The following is a 17,500-nucleotide window of genomic DNA, read 5'->3' as shown; positions in this document are numbered from 1 at the left end:
TACAAGACAGTGTTTGAAGATGAGAGATTATGCATTATTATGTCAACACCATTGCAGAAATGTCGTGCAGATTTAGGTCTCGGTGACGACTGTTTGCACAGACATCACAGTGTACAGTACCAGTCAAAAGTTTGGACACACCTTCTCATTTTTTGAGAAGATTTTTCTTTGATTTTTATTATTTTCTACATGGTAGATAAAACTTTGTTTTGTTTAGTACATCATTCCATATGTGTTATTTCGTAGTTTAAAGTCTTCAGTATAAATCTACAATGGAGAAAATAATAAAAGTAAAGAAAACACTTCTCAAAAAAATTAAAGGTGTCCAAACATTTGACTGGTACTGTACGTCTCGTGTCCCCTGTAGCTACGTGCCGTGGAACTTCCACGAGCCTGTGCAAGGTGTGTACGGCTTCGAAGGTGACCGGGACCTGGAGCACTTCCTCGGCCTCGCCAACCAGACGGGCCTGTTGGTGATTCTGCGTCCTGGCCCGTACATCTGCGCAGAGTGGGAGATGGTGAGTAGTACTCTCCACTTCCTGTTTGTGTGGTCAGTTTCTAAATATCAGTGTGTGACCAATCCTTTCCTGTTGGTGTTTTACACTGCTGGTCTGCCGTCGTTCATCTGGACTTCAACCAATGTGACCCCATTAGTAGTCTGCTCGTGGAGTTTAATCATTACATCAGGGTAGAGGGTTACAGGTGGCTGGGATGGAGCCAGTCTGCCCTGACTGATGTGTAGTGTCTCAGCCTTGGGCTGCAAACTCACCTTAAAATGGCTACTACAGATTTAGTTTACTCTCTCTCTCTCTCTCTCTCTCTCCCCACCCTCTCTCTTTCACCCTTGCTGTCTCTTTCCCTCTTTCTCTCCCTCTCAGGGTGGTTTGCCTGCATGGTTGCTGGAGAAGCCAAACATCATCCTGCGGTCATCTGACACAGGTATAGTCACAGCAGGGATCTTCTCAGCACTCTCTCACGCTTCTCAACGCTCTCACGCTTCTCACACGCTTCTCAACGCTTCTCAACGCTCTCTCACGCTTCTCAATGCTCTCACACGCTTCTCAACGCTCTCTCACGCTTCTCAACGCTTCTCAACGCTCTCTCACGCTTCTCAACGCTCTCTCACGCTTCTCACGCTTCTCACGCTTCTCACGCTTCTCACGCTTCTCAACGCTCTCTCACGCTTCTCAACGCGCTCTCACGCTTCTCAACGCGCTCTCACGCTTCTCAACGCTCTCTCACGCTTCTCGCTCACGCTTCTCAACGCTCTCTCACGCTTCTCAACGCTCTCTCACGCTTCTCACCGCTCTCTCACGCTTCTCAACACTCTCTCACGCTTCTCAACACTCTCTCACGCTTCTCAACGCTCTCTCACGCTTCTCGCTCACGCTTCTCAACGCTCTCTCACGCTTCTCAACGCTCTCTCACGCTTCTCAACACTCTCTCACGCTTCTCAATACTCTCTCACGCTTCTCAACGCTCTCTCACGCTTCTCAACGCTCTCTCACGCTTCTCAACGCTTCTCAACACTCTCTCACGCTTCTCAACGCTCTCTCACTCTTCTCACCGATCTCTCACGCTTCTCAACGCTCTCTCACGCTTCTCAACGCTCTCACGCTTCTCAACACTCTCTCACGCTTCTCAACACTCTCTCACGCTTCTCAACGCTCTCTCACGCTCTCTCACGCTTCTCAACGCTCTCTCACGCTTCTCAACACTCTCTCACGCTTCTCAACGCTCTCTCACGCTTCTCAACACTCTCTCACGCTTCTCAACGCTCTCTCACGCTTCTCAACACTCTCTCACGCTTCTCAACGCTCTCTCACGCTTCTCAACACTCTCTCACGCTTCTCAACGCTCTCACGCTTCTCAACACTCTCTCACGCTTCTCAACGCTCTCTCACGCTTCTCAACACTCTCTCACGCTTCTCAACGCTCTCTCACGCTTCTCAACACTCTCTCACGCTTCTCAACGCTCTCACGCTTCTCAACGCTCTCTCACGCTTCTCAACGCTCTAACGCTTCTCAGCGCTCGCTCTCCAACGCTTCTCTCCTGCTTTTTTGCTTCAGTGGATGAGAAGAAATCACTAATCACAAAGGCACCAGGGCTTCCAAAACCTTGAGAATTTGACTTGTACCAAGATGATATTGGATGTAGAACCTGATAAAACACACACTGATCTTGATACATGGAGTGTAGGTGTGTGAACAGCAGGTGTCGTGTGGAGTGTAGGTACTCTTAGTGTGAACAGCAGGTGTCGTGTGGAGTGTAGGTGTGTGAACAGCAGGTGTCGTGTGGAGTGTAGGTACTCTTAATGTGAACAGCAGGTGTTGGCTGACATGTTGCTGGTGTTTCAGACTACCTGCAGGCGGTGAGCAGCTGGTTGGCCATGCTTCTGCCCAGGATGGGGCGCTGGCTATACAGCCGAGGAGGCAACATCATCTCTGTGCAGGTAAACAACAAACAAATTAATAAATAAACAGAACCGGAATGGAGAGGGAATTAGAGGGAAGTAATGGGTATGCAGGGATGTCCTTCAGTAGTTTTCCATACTAACATACCATCACATCTACTGTCCAGGGTTGTATTGGTTATGGTGAGACTTCAATTAATACTTAAAACAAGCTTGTGCTCAGTCAAAACTGAAATTAATTATGTATTTGAGAAATTAGTATCCACTAAGACCAGTAATCCAGTAGGTCTGAAACCCAGTGATACTGACCAGTAATCCAGTAGGTCTGAAACCCAGTGATACTGACCAGTAATCCAGTTGGTCTGAAACCCAGTGATACTGACCAGTAATCCAGTGTAGGTGAAATTGGTACCAGCCTCACATGGGAGTACCAGACTATGTAGGTAACTTACCCTGTGAGCAGGAGCCGGGTGAATGTGGGTGCAATTGTGTGTAAATTGTGATACCGTCTTTGCGAGGGCCACCAAGACACACTGGTGCTGTCCTTGCAACAGCAACAATATGTTGGTAATCTCACCCGATTGGACAGGCATCAACCATTCAACACAAAGGCAGATCAGTTAAGTTGAACACCTAGGGGGCGCCACACAAAGTGTAGTGTCCTCCACGTGGTCAAAATAATGATAATCCACAAATCAGTCTCGTTAAATATATCAGTCTCATAAAATATATTATACTATCAATTTGGAACTCTGATTAATAATTAAATTAATAACTACAACCAAAGTTACCTTACTAATAGTATGGTTGAAGGTCATTAGAATTCTGAATAGAAGAGGTTGGCAACGTCCATTCTTGTGCAACATTAAATAAACCAGCGTATATAATCAAAGTATTTATTTACACAATGATAAGAAAATAACACACAATATCTAGCTAAATGTAACTAACCAATGAATTGAAGGAATAGGGGATATGTGTGTGAGCTTGTGAGCTCGGGGTTGCGCTGTTAGGAGCGCGCCAGAAAGAATGTGTGTGTGTGTTCCTTTGTCTGATCACCGTAGTTCCGCGTGCATGTGTGTGCACGTACGCGAACATACATGTGATGTGAACAAGGACGAGCCTATATGCAGCGCGAAGTTCGAGTATTCTCTTCGCGTGTGAGGCTATGTGAAGGCCAATGTATGTGTAATCGTGCGCGATTAAGATGCCATGTTAGAAAGAGGGAAATGGTTAGTGATGCATGCAAGACCCGATGTGTCTGAGAAGCAATCCTAACGATAACCCTTAGATGGTGTGGCGAAGCCAACTACCAGCTAACAATGAACATATATATATATATACAGTTACGTTCAGTAAACAAAACATATGAAACACATGAACAATGGCATGTAAACAGTCTTATGCTTAGCCAGGTTGTGAATAGCTAGGATAGCTAAATGCCCAGTTAATGTCAGAGTTACCAGTCCTTTAAAAAGGTCGTGCTGGCGAGTCCGATGTTGAAAGGCAGAGAAGGATGATGCCGTCCGTAAATGGAGAAAGTTGTCCTTGCTGTGATGTCTGTTTCCCTGCAGTTTAGGTCGGAGGATTTGATCGCTCAGAACGTTGCAGTCTGCCTTCTGTTCCCGTTGTGTGAGTTAGCTAGCAGGTCTATTGTTAGCTGCTTTCTGCAATTTAGCTAGCAGGTCTAATGTTAGCTGCTTTCGCTAACTTTACTTCGTCTCACTGAGCAGTTTGTTGACTGAGAGATCTTAGGCGTGTGTCGGCCGTAAGACGTGAGAACAAAGAGAGTGGTTCCTCACCGGTTGACGGTGTGCTCCAAGCGTTGCTGGAGGTGAGGAGGGATCAAGACGGTGCGCCTGGCTGGAAGGCCAGCGGAGAGAAAGAGAGCGAACATCTGGAAAAATTTTGCTTTTGTTCAAGCTAAAGGGGGCGTGGTCGAAGTCGAATCAGGTTGCCGTTTTACGATAGGTAAAGTCTGACGTAGGTTCCGGATGAAACATACGTAAGTTAATGATTAAAGTCAACCACAATGGACGAATTCCAGTGTACCTACACCAGTTGGTCTGAAACCCAGTGATACTGACCAGTAATCCAGTTTGTCTGAAACCCAATGAGACTGACCAGTAGGTCTGAAACCCAATGAGACTGACCAGTAATCCAGTAGGCCTGAAACCCAGTGATACTGACCAGTAATCCTATAGACTGACCAGTAATCGGTAGAGCTGAGACCCAATGAGACTGACCAGTAATCCAGTAGGTCTGAGACCCAATGAGACTGACCAGTAGGTCTGAAACCCAATGAGAATGACCAGTAATCCAGTAGACTGACCAGTAATCCAGTAGGTCTGAGAGCCAATGAGACTGACCAGTAATCCGGTAGATCTAAGACCCAATGAGACTGACCAGTAGGTCTGAAACCCAATAATCCGGTATGTCTGAGACCCAATGAGGCAGACCAGTAATCCAGTAGAGCTGAGACCCAATGACACTGACCAGTAATCCAGTAGAGCTGAGACCCAATGAGACAGACCAGTAATCTAGTAGAGCTGAGACCCAATGAGATTGACCAGTAATCCAGTAGAGCTGAGACCCAGTGAAACTGCATGTGTGTTCCTGACGCCCCAGGTGGAGAATGAGTACGGGAGCTACTTCGCCTGCGACTACAACTACCTGCGTCACCTGCGCACCCTCTTCCAGAGCTTCCTGGGCGAGGAGACGCTGCTCTTCACCACGGACGGGAACACGGACCGCGAGATGATCTGCGGTACCCTGCAGGGCATCTATGCCACCATAGACTTTGGCACCGGTGAGGAAGACTGGGGAGTGGTGTTTAGAACAGACCAGCAGTGTTTGGGTTCAGACTGGGGCTCTGTGGGGGAGAGGTGTTCATCTCAGGTGTTCAGAGGTGTTTAGGTCATCGCTGAGGTTTTTTTTGGTTCAAGCCTGACCTCGTTGAATCAGTTTTCTGACCCATTTTTTGTTAATTCCCAGACAACAACATCACTGATGCTTTCAAGCGCCAGAGGAGGTTTGAACCCAGTGGCCCACTGGTGAGTCCGCACGTCCTCAAGGTCAAACACTACACGTCCTCAAGGTCAAACACCACACATCCTCCAGTCAAACACCACACGTCCTCAAGGTTAAACACACCAGTCCTCAAACACTAAAAACACCACACGTCCTGAAGATCAAACAGCACAAGACCTCGAGGGTCAAACGTCACAGATCCCCATGGTCAAATACCACACATTCTCAAGGTCAAACACCACATGTTCTCAAGGTCAAATATCAAAGGCCCTTAAACACCTCACACATTTCCATGTCAAACAACAGCTTATTAGGATTAGTTGTAGTGTGTTACTAGCATTAATACTATTAGCATTAGATGATTGTAGATTGTCTACATCTAATGAAATGGAATGAACAACCTGCAGCCCTTGTAGATAAGAGGCCCCATTCTGGTCTAGATTTGCTACGTAACCCACCACCTCTGAGGAGTGTCTTACCTGCTTGTGACGATGTGCCGTCACTACAGATGAGTAGGCGCTCTGACTGCCATGCCATCGAGCCTGGCTCCTTGGCATTGCGCTCAGAGTGCAGGTTTGGCACCCTGTAGACCTGTGTTCAAGTCCGGGTGGGGTGACTAGTCTCTCCCCTTCGCTACACTGCTGTCTTCGTACCTGATGATGTACCTGTCCTGCAGGTGAACTCTGAGTTCTACACGGGCTGGCTGGACCACTGGGGGGACGGACACGCCTCCGTGGACTCCCAGAGGGTCAGCAAGATGCTGGAGGAGATGCTGGCCATGGGGGCCAGTGTCAACATGTAAGTCACCCCAAAATGTTAACCATTACCGTCAAACTTAAAACATATAGCTCTCTGTAGAATCTTAAACCCATGGGGGCCAGTGTCAACATGTAGGTCACCCCAAAATGTTAGCCATTACCGCCAAACTTAAAACATAGAGCTCACCGTAGAATCTTAAACCCATGGGGGCCAGTGTCAACATGTAGGTCACCCCAAAATGTTAACCATTACCGCCAATCTTAAAACACCGTAGAATCTTAAACCCCTACTTTTTATTCCACATCACCTGAACAAAAGACCACTCCGCTGCTTCAGGCTGACAGATTCAGAGGTTAAAAAGGCGGCCATGTTGTTTCTGCATGCTGACACTGCCATGTTGTTTCTGCAGGTATATGTTTGAAGGAGGAACAAACTTTGGCTACTGGAATGGTAAAGCTGTTCTTTTCATTCTGTTTGTGACTGACAGCTAGATTTCATTAGTCATAATTCAGCTGAAGTAGTTAATCTGTGATTCAGGCAATTACGTTAAGTGCTTGGTTTTGTTTGTGTACTACAGCAGTCTTTTCTTGTATTTCCACATGAAATTATGATTTTATCATTACGAATACTGCAATTGTTATTGTAACTATTGGATAAAAGTCTGCTAAATAAATCTTAATCTTCTCCTTAACCTTAGAAAGCTGTCTCTTTAGAATGTCTGTCTGTCTGTGTCTGCCTGCCTGTCTGTCTGTCTGTCTGTCTGTCTGTCTGCCTGTCTGTGTAGACTGTCTGTCTGTCTGTCTGTCTGTCTGTCTCTGTTTAGTCTGTCTGTCTGTTTAGACTGTCTGTCTGTCTGTCTCTGTCTGTCTGCCTGCCTGTCTGCCTGCCTGTCTGTCTGTCTGTCTGTCTGTCTGTCTGTCTGTCTGTATTTCTGTCTGTCTGTCTGCCTGCGCCTGCTTTAACTCTTATCTCTTGACAGGTGCGGACCATGACTCCAGGTACCGCTCTGTGGTGACTAGTTACGACTACAACGCCCCGATGACCGAAGCTGGGGACCCCACGGAGAAACTCCTGGCCATCCGAGAGGTCATCAGAAAGGTCAATGAGTAGCCTAAAGGTCAATGAGTAGAGTAGCCTAAACAAACACTCTTCATAGAGTTGAGTGCTGATGGCCACAGGCTGGCCCTCATACCCTCATACAAAACTCAGGATCACGACTAGTCTAAACAAACTCAAGTAAACGTGGTAATTAGTAGTCGTGTGTTAAACTCAGGATCACGACTAAACAACCTCAGGATCACGACTAGTCTTAACAACCTCAGGATCACGACTAGTCTAAACAACCTCAGGATCACGACTAGTCTAAACAACCTCAGGATCACGACTAGTCTAAACCACCTCAGGATCACGACTAGTCTAAACAAACTCAGGATCATGACTAGTCTAAACAAACTCTAGTGAACAGGGTAATTAGTAGTCAGTGTGTAAAACTCAGGATCACAACTAGTCTAAACAACCTCAGGATCACGACTAGTCTTAACAACCTCAGGATCACGACTAGTCCAAACAAACTCAGGATCACGACTAGTCTAAACCACCTCAGGATCACGACTAGTCTAAACAACCTCAGGATCACGACTAGTCTAAACAAACTCAGGAGGCTGTGCTGGATGTGGACCCTAAAGTCACTAATGCCTGAAACTCGCCTTCCTTTTGCTCCCGTTTTTCCCAGTTTCGGGAAGTTCCTGAGGGCCCCATGCCTCCAGCCACCCCCAAGATGGCGTACGGCTTTGTGAAGCTTCAGAAGGTGCGTCCATTTTTAGATTTAAGACCTCAGCTAGTACCCAGCTGCACTACAGGTCATGAGAAGAAAACTATTTATTACTGTGCAGTGTTTCTTTCAGAGTGGCACATGCTTACGTGTCTCTTGTGTGTGTGTGTGTGTACGTGCACGTGTGTGCGTGCGCGTGGGGGTGGGCGTGCGTGCGTGTGTGCGTGCGTGCGTGCGTGCGTGCGTGCGTGCGTGCGTGCGTGCGTGTGTGTGTGTGTGATGTGTCAGGTGGGGAACGTCAGTGGCTTGCTGGATGTCTTGACCCCCCAGGGCCCGGTGCATTCCCACTACCCCATCTCATTTGAGGAGATAAAACACGTGAGCAGCTCACATTCACACCGCCTCATAACGCACGCATAATATTTAATGTTAATACCGCTAAATACTTAACCTTAACCCTATCTTAACCTTTATAATATTTCTGCCATGCTAACGTTTATCATTGAAGTTCATGCGGAAGCATGAGAAAGTAAGGAGCCAATAGTTGAGTCTATAAGCGTTATGTTATATATGTGTATGTGTGTATATATATATATATATATATATATATATATCTATATATATATATCTATATCATTGAAAAATGACGAAGCCTTAAAGTGACTGTTAACGGAACTAACGCTGTGTTTGTAATTCCTAGTATTATGGATTTGTGCTGTATCAAACCAAGCTGCCCCAGAGCATTCCGGAAGGACAGCCTCTCATCTCACCCCTAAATGGCATCCACGACCGCGCTTACGTCTCTGTCAACGGGGTACGTCATTTTATTCCTCGTCTGACGTAATGTTTGGATATTGTGTCCTAGTTCTAGGTTTGGTCTGTGGCACTCAAACAGACGATATGAGAACCCCTGTGCAAGGCATTAGTAGGGAAGGGAGGGGAGAAGGAGAAGAGCAAGAGGATGGATTCATACACGGAGCCGAGGATAAAACATAGTAGCATACACATGGCATATGTACATGATTCCATGAAAGAAGTGTATGTATTTATGAAATATACGCGATTAATAGACGATACAAATTGGGAGAGCCAGCATTCAAAGTATTGGTAATACCAAAGATAAACGGATAGGCAAAGCTAATCGATCATGTTTAATTGATCTTGCACTAGTAATGATAAAAGCTAATCGTTCATGTTTAATTGATCTTGCACTTGTAATTATAAAAGATCATGGGTTCGATTCCCATGAGGCGTACATATGCTACAGATGAAACTGTATACACGTCCTGTATGGTAATTCACTTTGGATAAGAGCATCAACTAAACGGGTAGATGTAGTCATATTGTGTGCTTGAGGACCACACACCCCAGTCTAGTGTCTAGTGTCATCCCGTCAGCTGTACCAGATGTACTCATATTGTGTGCTTGTGGACCACATACCCCAGTCTAGTGTCTCGTGTCTCGTGTCTGCCCGTCAGGTGTACCAGGGTCTGCTGCAGCGGGACACGACGCTGGTGATGAACGTGACTGGTCAGGAGGGGGACCTGCTGGAGGTCCTGGTGGAGAACATGGGCCGGGTCAACTTCGGCAGCCACATCCACGACAGCAAGGCAAGTTAGAGGAGTCGCAGCTCCGTTTGCCTGAGGCATGTGAGTGTCTGAGGCCTCCGTGGAGGCGCATGTGAGTGTCTGAGGAGCATGTGAGTGTCTGCTGCCTGCTCTGGCCCAGTGCTGTGTATGGTTATGACTTTAAGTTTACTCCTCCTTAAAGGGAAACTTACGTCATGTTTACTCCTCCCTTAAAGGGAAACTTACGTCATGTTTACTTCTCCTTAAAGGGAAACTTACGCCATGTTTAACCTGGGCCCTATTTTCCCATCTTTTTTGGGTCCACATTTTTACTAGGGACAAAAACAATCAAAATCGGCCCAGTATTGAGTAAGAACACTATAATTGGCAACCGCATTCCGGCTATGAATGTAATCCTATGGGGCGAACATCCGTGTCAAAGTAAATCACTAATCATGTCAATAAATACCCAGGTTTCCCTGTTAATCTGCCAGACTGCATCTTTGCTGTTTGCCTCCTCGTCTTTTGTTTAGTTTACACCTCACACTCAGTGGTTCCACCCCACACTCACCGGTTCCACCTCACACTCAGTCTTATAGCTTCGTTTCCATTTGGGCGTTAATCGTCCCGCTCTCATTGGGAATGAATGGAGACGATAGCCCGTCTGTCGAGCAACGAAACGCCTCCGCTTCCCTTTCAAAGTTGACGATTCTTTAACTTTATGCAAATGCCGACCACGCGGTAACCAATCAGTTTGGCGTGTGTGAGAATTGGCAGCTGAAGTTGTGCAGATGGGCGGGAGTAATCAAAAAAATCAAAGCAAGATGGCGGAGTCTCAGGATTATTATTTTATGTGAATAAAGGTGAATACAGGTGTTTACACGACTTTTATATGTCTACATCGACTCGGTTTGTTGTTTATATACTACACGAACACTGTCAGGGCAAACAGAATATTGTAGGTCTTAACTGAAGCTCTCGACCATTATTATTAGCTTGCTGCTAACACTTTAATTGAAGATTAATGTAGAAGCTAGCTGGTTTGTAACCTGTAGCCTCATCGGTGCGCTTTGCCTCTGGTATGTGTGATATCGTGATTTAACTGGCTGATATAAATGAATCAGAGAAAACAAATGTATAAAGGAATACATTTAATGGATAAGTAAATGAATGAGAGCACGAGTGACAGCCGCAACATCTATCATATTTTCATGACTTCACAAGCTAATCTGCTATATTAGCGCTGCACTGCAACCGAACTTGCTACTTAACAGAGAAACTTGATTTTTCTGACAATGCCCCCTAGGCGGAATACCGCCTGCCGATAATACGCCTGAATGGAAACCTAGAGTTATAGTGTCATTTGTAATCTGTGGTAGAATACAGAGCCACAAAATACAGCCTGCATTGTCTGCCAGCAAATTGTTAAGAGTTTTGATCTTAACAAATAAAATGGAGATGAGTTTTTCATGGGGTATATAACTGGGAGTACTGTGTTTTGTTCTGTTAAATACACACTCTCTCATGTTCTCACACGTCTCATACTCGCTCTCTGATTGGCTGATCTTTCCCCTGCTGCCACAGGGCATCCTGGGAGAGCTCATTCTGGGGAAGAACGTGCTCTCCGATTGGCTGATCTTCCCCCTGGACATCGACGGAGCCATCTCCAGTGGGTGGCCCCACTCCGGGCGCCGTGGGCGGCCCTCGCCCCCAGAGACGGGGCAGGGCGGCGGGACGGGACCGGCCGTCTACATGGGCACCCTCCCACCCAATGGCCTGGCCTGGGACACCTACCTCAAACTCACCGGCTGGACCAAGGTGAGAGAGGGGACAGGATACACCCACACACACACACACACACACACACACACAAACACACACACAGGCACACACACAGGCGCACACACACACACACACACACACACACACACTCTAAGTAAATGTTTGTTATGAAAACATAAGAAGGGGAGTTGTGCAGATGCTGGGTGGGTTGTGGTCCACAGACACACACACAAACACACACACACACACACACACACACAGGTCCCCCCACCAGTCCAGAATTGGCGGCGCATGTGAGTGTCTGAGGGTTGTGGTCCCCCCACCAGTCCAGAAATGCCTCCTGGGTTGAAGAGTTTCTGAAGTGTTATAATTGATAAACCTTTTGCACAGCGTTGAGTGTTGCTGGAAAACTCCTAATATATCTAGCATTTATTCACAGCATTTGGTTGATCCTGTGTTAACTTTGACACACAGGAGGCCCAGCCCAAGCTGAAACTGTGTTTCCCCCTCTCTGTCTCTCTCTCTTTTTCTCTCTCTCTCTCTCGTGACTTTAGTTCCTCTGTGACGTTTCTGTCACTTCCTTTTTTGTAGCTTTAGCTGTGTTCTTTTACTTAGCCGCCTCTTCCAAAACATTCCTCAAACGGAACCCCGGGGTCTTGACTGGACATTAAAGAACTATCTGAGCTGCAGTGACACACGGGTCAACTCACACTCACAGTGACCCAAACTTGCCCAATGCTCAACCCGACCGCAACTTTAAAGCTCTAATATTTAACAAAATGATGCCATTCCCACTACCCAATCTGCTGTTTTTCCCCCCCAAGAGTGTAGACTGGGTTCCATCCATTCGTACCTTTGTAGGTCAAAGTTCTGTGTGTGTAAACCAGGACAGAGATGCCCTCTGTCACACCATAGCCCAACCTACCTGGAGCAGCATTCTCCACATCCTTTGGTCAAACAAACACGCCACAAACACTGAACACCGTCTTGACTTCCAAAACGAGATTAGGCTATAATGCAGTTTAGCCTATAGGTATCCTGTAGGAAGATTATTCAATATTTGTACGTTGGCAATGATATTTTTTATAATAACATTTTAGTTTGACAAATGTTTTCGTGCTTGTTTTGGATCAGCCTGAGCATCACTGCTGAGCTGAGTGTGTGTGTGTGTGTGTGTGTGTGTGTGTGTGTGTGTGTGTGTGTGTGTGTGTGTGTGTGTGTGTGCTGCATGAGTGTCAATCTATGCTTCAACTCCCCACATCATCTGCACCTGTTTATTGCACCCGTTTAATGCACCTGTATAGGGCAGTTTAATGCACCTGTTTAGGGCAGTTTAATGCGCCTGTTTAGGGCAGTTTAATGCGCCTGTTTAGGGCAGTTTAATGTGGAACCCAGCTGCTCTGATTCAGCCCACACCCGGCCCAGAGCTGGCTCACACCCGGCTCACACCCGGCCCACATGCAGAGGTGCACTACATCAGGACCGGATCTGCTTCACGGATGACTGCTCTAATAACTCTCTCTGTGTGTGTGTGTGTGTGTGTGTGTGTGTGTGTGTGTGTGTGTGTGTGTGTGTGTGTGTGTGTGTGTGTGTGTGTGTGTGTGTGTCCATCCCCTCAGGGTCAGGTGTGGATTAACGGGGTGAATCTGGGCCGGTACTGGCCCTCGCGTGGGCCCCAGCAGACGCTCTATGTGCCGGGGCCCCTGCTCAGCACGACCCGGCCCAATAACATCACCGTGCTGGAGCTGGAGGGGGCCCCCACACACCCCCGCGTGCTGTTCATGGACCGGCCCCAACTCAACATCACTGCAGGGAGATCCTAAACACACACACACACACACACACACACTCTTCATAGACCGGCCGCAACTCAACATCACTGCAGGGAGATCATAAACACACACACACACACACACACACACACACTCTTCATGGACCGGCCGCAACTCAACATCACTGCAGGGAGATCCTAAACACACACACACACACACACACACACACTCTTCATGAACCGGCCGCAACTCAACATCACTGTAGGGAGATCCTAAACACACACACACGCTTCATAGACCGGCCACAACTCAACATCACTGCAGGGAGATCCTAAACACACACACACACACACACACGCTTCATAGACCGGCCACAACTCAACATCACTGCAGGGGGATCCTAAACACACACACACACTCCTCATGGACCGGCCGCAACTCAACATCACTGTAGGGAGATCCTAAACACACACACACGCTTCATAGACCGGCCACAACTCAACATCACTGCAGGGAGATCCTAAACACACACACACACACACACACACGCTTCATAGACCGGCCACAACTCAACATCACTGCAGGGGGATCCTAAACACACACACACTCCTCATGGACCGGCCGCAACTCAACATCACTGCAGGGAGATCCTAAACACACACACACACACACACACACACACACACACTCTTCATGAACCGGCCCCAACTCAACATCACTGCAGGGAGATCATAAACACACACACACACAAATACTTGATGGACCAACCACAACTCAATGCCATTGCAGGGAAGTCACACATGCGCGCACACACACACACACACACACACACACACACACACACAGCCACAACATATGGCTGACACCTCGCAGCTGAACGTTCTGCACTGCTGCCTCTAAGGACAGAGCAGGGGCATTCAACCTAAACTCACCACATCCTCACACACACACACTCACCATCGCCTGTCACACCCACATCACCGCCTGTCACCACAGCACATCTCTGCCAGTCACCACATCACGTTTTTTGTGTTTTTTTATTTGAATCTCTGTAGCGAATCCATCCAGACACATTTCAAGCCGCTTTTACACACTTCATGTAAGCATCGTATGAGACCGGGGGGGGGGGGGGGGGGAGAAATCTCACAAAACAGGAGATGTAACCCCCCCCCCCCCCCCCCCCCCCCCCCAGAGATCATTTTGAACTCATATCTGTGGTCTAGACATGGGGGGGTCCAGGGTTCACTCAGACAAACCTTAAGCCACTGGTTGACTCCCGTTCTACAGCACCAAATCACCGTCACAGTCACAGTCACTCCCACATATGGTTGGCCCATGTTCTACCTGTCACACAGTCACACACATATCATCCCGGTGCCTCTCAACATCGTCTCTTCAAGAGGTTCTTGCCGTGAAACCCAGTGGACAGTTCTGAAGAACCGCACCAAAGTTTACCTTACCCAAAGGAGTATGATCAGAGATGGACAGACACGTCCGTCTGATGGGCCGAGAACGCTCACCGACACAGGAAGTGAGGTCAGCGTTCTAGAACTCTGCTGTTCGACTGTTGTGATCACGAACACGCTGTTGTTTGCTGTGCTTCTCTTTATTTCATATGCAAGTATTAGAATTCTGTAAATATGTTTTTCATTTGAGATATACAATTAAACAGATTTTTAAATATAGTCATAATATTTGAAATTACACATTTTCTTTTCAATAAAAATACCATGTTTCACGTGAGACCGCTCACAAATGGAGGTTGAGCAATCCACACAAACAATGCAATACCCAGAATGCACCCCTGTAATCATACTGCACAACCCAGGGTCCCTTCCTCCCACCCATGAGATGATGGTGTCTACTGTTAACACACACCTCCTCTCTAAATTCGGTTCGATCTGCAGTCAAGTCAGCTGAAGTGTTCAGGCCATTCATGCTCTCATCATGAAGGTGAATGAGGAGGAGGAGGAGCACCATCATCATCATCATCATCATCATCACCATCTGTTCGGCTCCAGCGGCAGGCAGTGTTTACTGGCTTTAAGTGAGCTGGGTGAGAGGCCCAGGGCAGGCAGGGTTTACGGAGTGCTACTGAGATGATGACTGGTGTGTGTGTGTGTGTGTTGGCAATGAGTTCATGTAAGTCTTGCAGGTAGTTGTGGTCTGTATTTGGATTCAGTTTAGCTCGTTCAGCTCCTTTCTGAAACACCGGAACGGTCTCAGACCTCCCAGAGAGTCCATCTGCGCTGGAGGGGGATAGAAGAAGCACAGAGAGCCTCGGTCCCCACACGCCACCTGCACTGCGTCCAGCTTCCAGAGACCGCAGGGATGATGCCACCTCTGTGACCCCCTATGAGGGGCGTGAGTTAGGGGTGAAAGGTCAGGGTTTGGCTGTGGGGTTGTTGGCCTTGCGGTGAGCCTGGACGCAGCGTGGGGAGCAGAAGGAGAAGTCCAGGTACTGAAAGGGCACTTTACCCAGCAGAGACTCCCCACACATCCAACAGCGTCTGCGTCAGAACACACACACAACACACACACGTACACAAGCACACACACGCACACAACAAAGACTGTTAACACACACACAATCACAACACTTCACAGTCAACACACAGACACATTAAAGTCAAACTTAATAAGGAGTGAATCAAAAACCATATTTCATTTCAGTATTTTAAAGCTACACACTAGTCTCTCTTAGTAAGAAAGGGTTATAGTCTCAGATCCAGTTTGTCAGGGACAGTCATCATCTTTAACTTCTTCAAATATGTCTTCACTAATGATGACACATCTCTATCTTTCATCACTATACGCTCTACAGATAAATAAAACACACATCTTTATCTTTCATCAGTAAACGCTCTACAGATAAATAAAAAACACATCTTTATCTTTCATCACTATATGCTCTGCAGATAAATAAACACACATCTTTGTCTTTCATCAGTAAACACTGCAGATAAATAAACACACATCTTTATCTTTCATCAGTAAACACTGCAGATAAATAAACACACATCTTTATCTTTCATCAGTAAACACTGCAGATAAATAAACACACATCCTTGTGCAGAACCCCTTACTTGACGTGGGTGAGGGGGGCACTACTAGACTTACTTGACGTTGGTGAGGGGGGCACTACTAGACTTACTTGACGTGGGTGAGGGGGGCACTACTAGACTTACTTGACGTGGGTGAGGGGGGCACTACTAGACTTACTTGACGTTGGTGAGGGGGGCACTACTAGACTTGACGTGGGTGAGGGGGGCACTACTAGACTTGACGTGGGTGAGGGGGGCACTACTAGACTTGACGTTGGTGAGGGGGGCACTACTAGACTTGACGTTGGTGAGGGGGGCACTACTAGACTTACTTGACGTTGGTGAGGGGGGCATCAGTAGATGCCATCTGCTCTGCCAACCGCTTCTCAGCCGCCAGCGCCCTCTGCGACAGGACAGAACACCAATCAGACGACAGGTCACTGAAGCGGTCACAAACGTGTTCATTTCTACCAATGAGGACTGAACACCAGTAGCCTGATCTCTCCCCATTCACTTAGACAGGAGCCTGATCTCTCCCCATTCATTTAGATGGGAGCCTGATCTCTCCCATTCATTTAGATGGGAGCCTGATCTCTCCCATTCATTTAGATGGGAGCCTGATCTCTCCCATTCATTTAGATGGGAGCCTAATCTCTCCCATTAATTTAGACAGGAGCCTGATCTCTCCCATTCATTTAGATGGGAGCCTGATCTCTCCCATTCATTTAGATAGGAGCCTGATCTCTCCCATTCATTTAGATGGGAGCCTGATCTCTCCCATTAATTTAGACAGGAGCCTGATCTCTCCCATTCATTTAGATGGGAGCCTGATCTCTCCCATTCATTTAGATGGGAGCCTGATCTTGTTTGCCTGAAGTACAGTACTGTGCAAAAGTTTTAGGCAGGTGTGAAAAAAATGCTGTAAACTAAAAATGCTTTCAAAAATGGAAGTGAATAACAGTTTCTTTTCGTCAATTAATAAAATGCAGTGAATGAACAGAAGATGAATCTAAATCAAATCAATATTTGGTGTGACCACCCTTTGCCTTCAAAACAGCATCAATTCTTCTAGGTACACTTGCACACAGTTTTTGAAGGAACTCGGCTGGTAGGTTGTTCCAAACATCTTGGAGAACTAACCACAGATCTTCTGTGGATTTAGGGTTCCTCAAATCCTTCATGTAATCCCAGACAGACTCGATGACTTACAGCATTTTTTCACTTTTATCTTGGCATCAAAATAATGCAAATGTAAGTGCCAGTTGCAAAATGCACTGTCATATTGCATGACCAATTTGTACACTGTGGTGTCACAGCTATTTACCTCAGATAATTGTATGCACCAATCTTCATGTAATCC

At 47.0% G+C, this 17,500-nt stretch overlaps 2 protein-coding genes across 3 annotated transcripts in view; one reads left to right on the top strand and one right to left on the bottom strand.

Moving 5' to 3' along the window:
• glb1l (galactosidase, beta 1-like) overlaps positions 1-13,380 on the top strand; it is a 14,617-nt gene extending 1,237 nt beyond the window's left edge. The window contains exons 3-17 of one of the 2 annotated variants that reach the window (XM_031581145.2): positions 368-518; positions 879-939; positions 2,359-2,453; positions 5,043-5,223; positions 5,409-5,467; positions 6,121-6,242; positions 6,613-6,653; positions 7,183-7,301; positions 7,936-8,010; positions 8,263-8,352; positions 8,675-8,788; positions 9,453-9,584; positions 11,127-11,360; positions 12,944-13,126; positions 13,277-13,380. In XM_031581145.2, the coding sequence (XP_031437005.1) occupies positions 368-518; positions 879-939; positions 2,359-2,453; positions 5,043-5,223; positions 5,409-5,467; positions 6,121-6,242; positions 6,613-6,653; positions 7,183-7,301; positions 7,936-8,010; positions 8,263-8,352; positions 8,675-8,788; positions 9,453-9,584; positions 11,127-11,360; positions 12,944-13,126; positions 13,277-13,297 (1,678 nt within the window). In that variant the 3' untranslated portion in view covers positions 13,298-13,380. Of the gene's footprint in view, positions 1-367; positions 519-878; positions 940-2,358; positions 2,454-5,042; positions 5,224-5,408; positions 5,468-6,120; positions 6,243-6,612; positions 6,654-7,182; positions 7,302-7,935; positions 8,011-8,262; positions 8,353-8,674; positions 8,789-9,452; positions 9,585-11,126; positions 11,361-12,943 lie in introns of both variants that reach the window. The other variant, XM_031581139.2, reaches the window with a different exon arrangement.
• A 1,780-nt stretch (positions 13,381-15,160) lies between these two features.
• Positions 15,161-17,500, bottom strand: part of ankzf1 (ankyrin repeat and zinc finger peptidyl tRNA hydrolase 1) — a 13,528-nt gene continuing 11,188 nt past the window's right edge. The window contains exons 14-15 of the mRNA XM_031581130.1: positions 16,473-16,543; positions 15,161-15,606 (exon numbers count right to left, since the gene is read on the bottom strand). Of these exons, the coding sequence (XP_031436990.1) occupies positions 15,480-15,606; positions 16,473-16,543 (198 nt within the window). The 3' untranslated portion in view covers positions 15,161-15,479. The remainder of the gene's footprint in view (positions 15,607-16,472; positions 16,544-17,500) is intronic.

The sequence above is a fragment of the Clupea harengus genome, chromosome 2 (genome assembly GCF_900700415.2).
Source record: "Clupea harengus chromosome 2, Ch_v2.0.2, whole genome shotgun sequence".
Classification (NCBI taxonomy): Eukaryota; Metazoa; Chordata; class Actinopteri; order Clupeiformes; family Clupeidae; genus Clupea; species Clupea harengus.
Note: the sequence above shows the minus strand (reverse complement) of the source record. Positions and strands in the feature narration are given on the sequence as shown.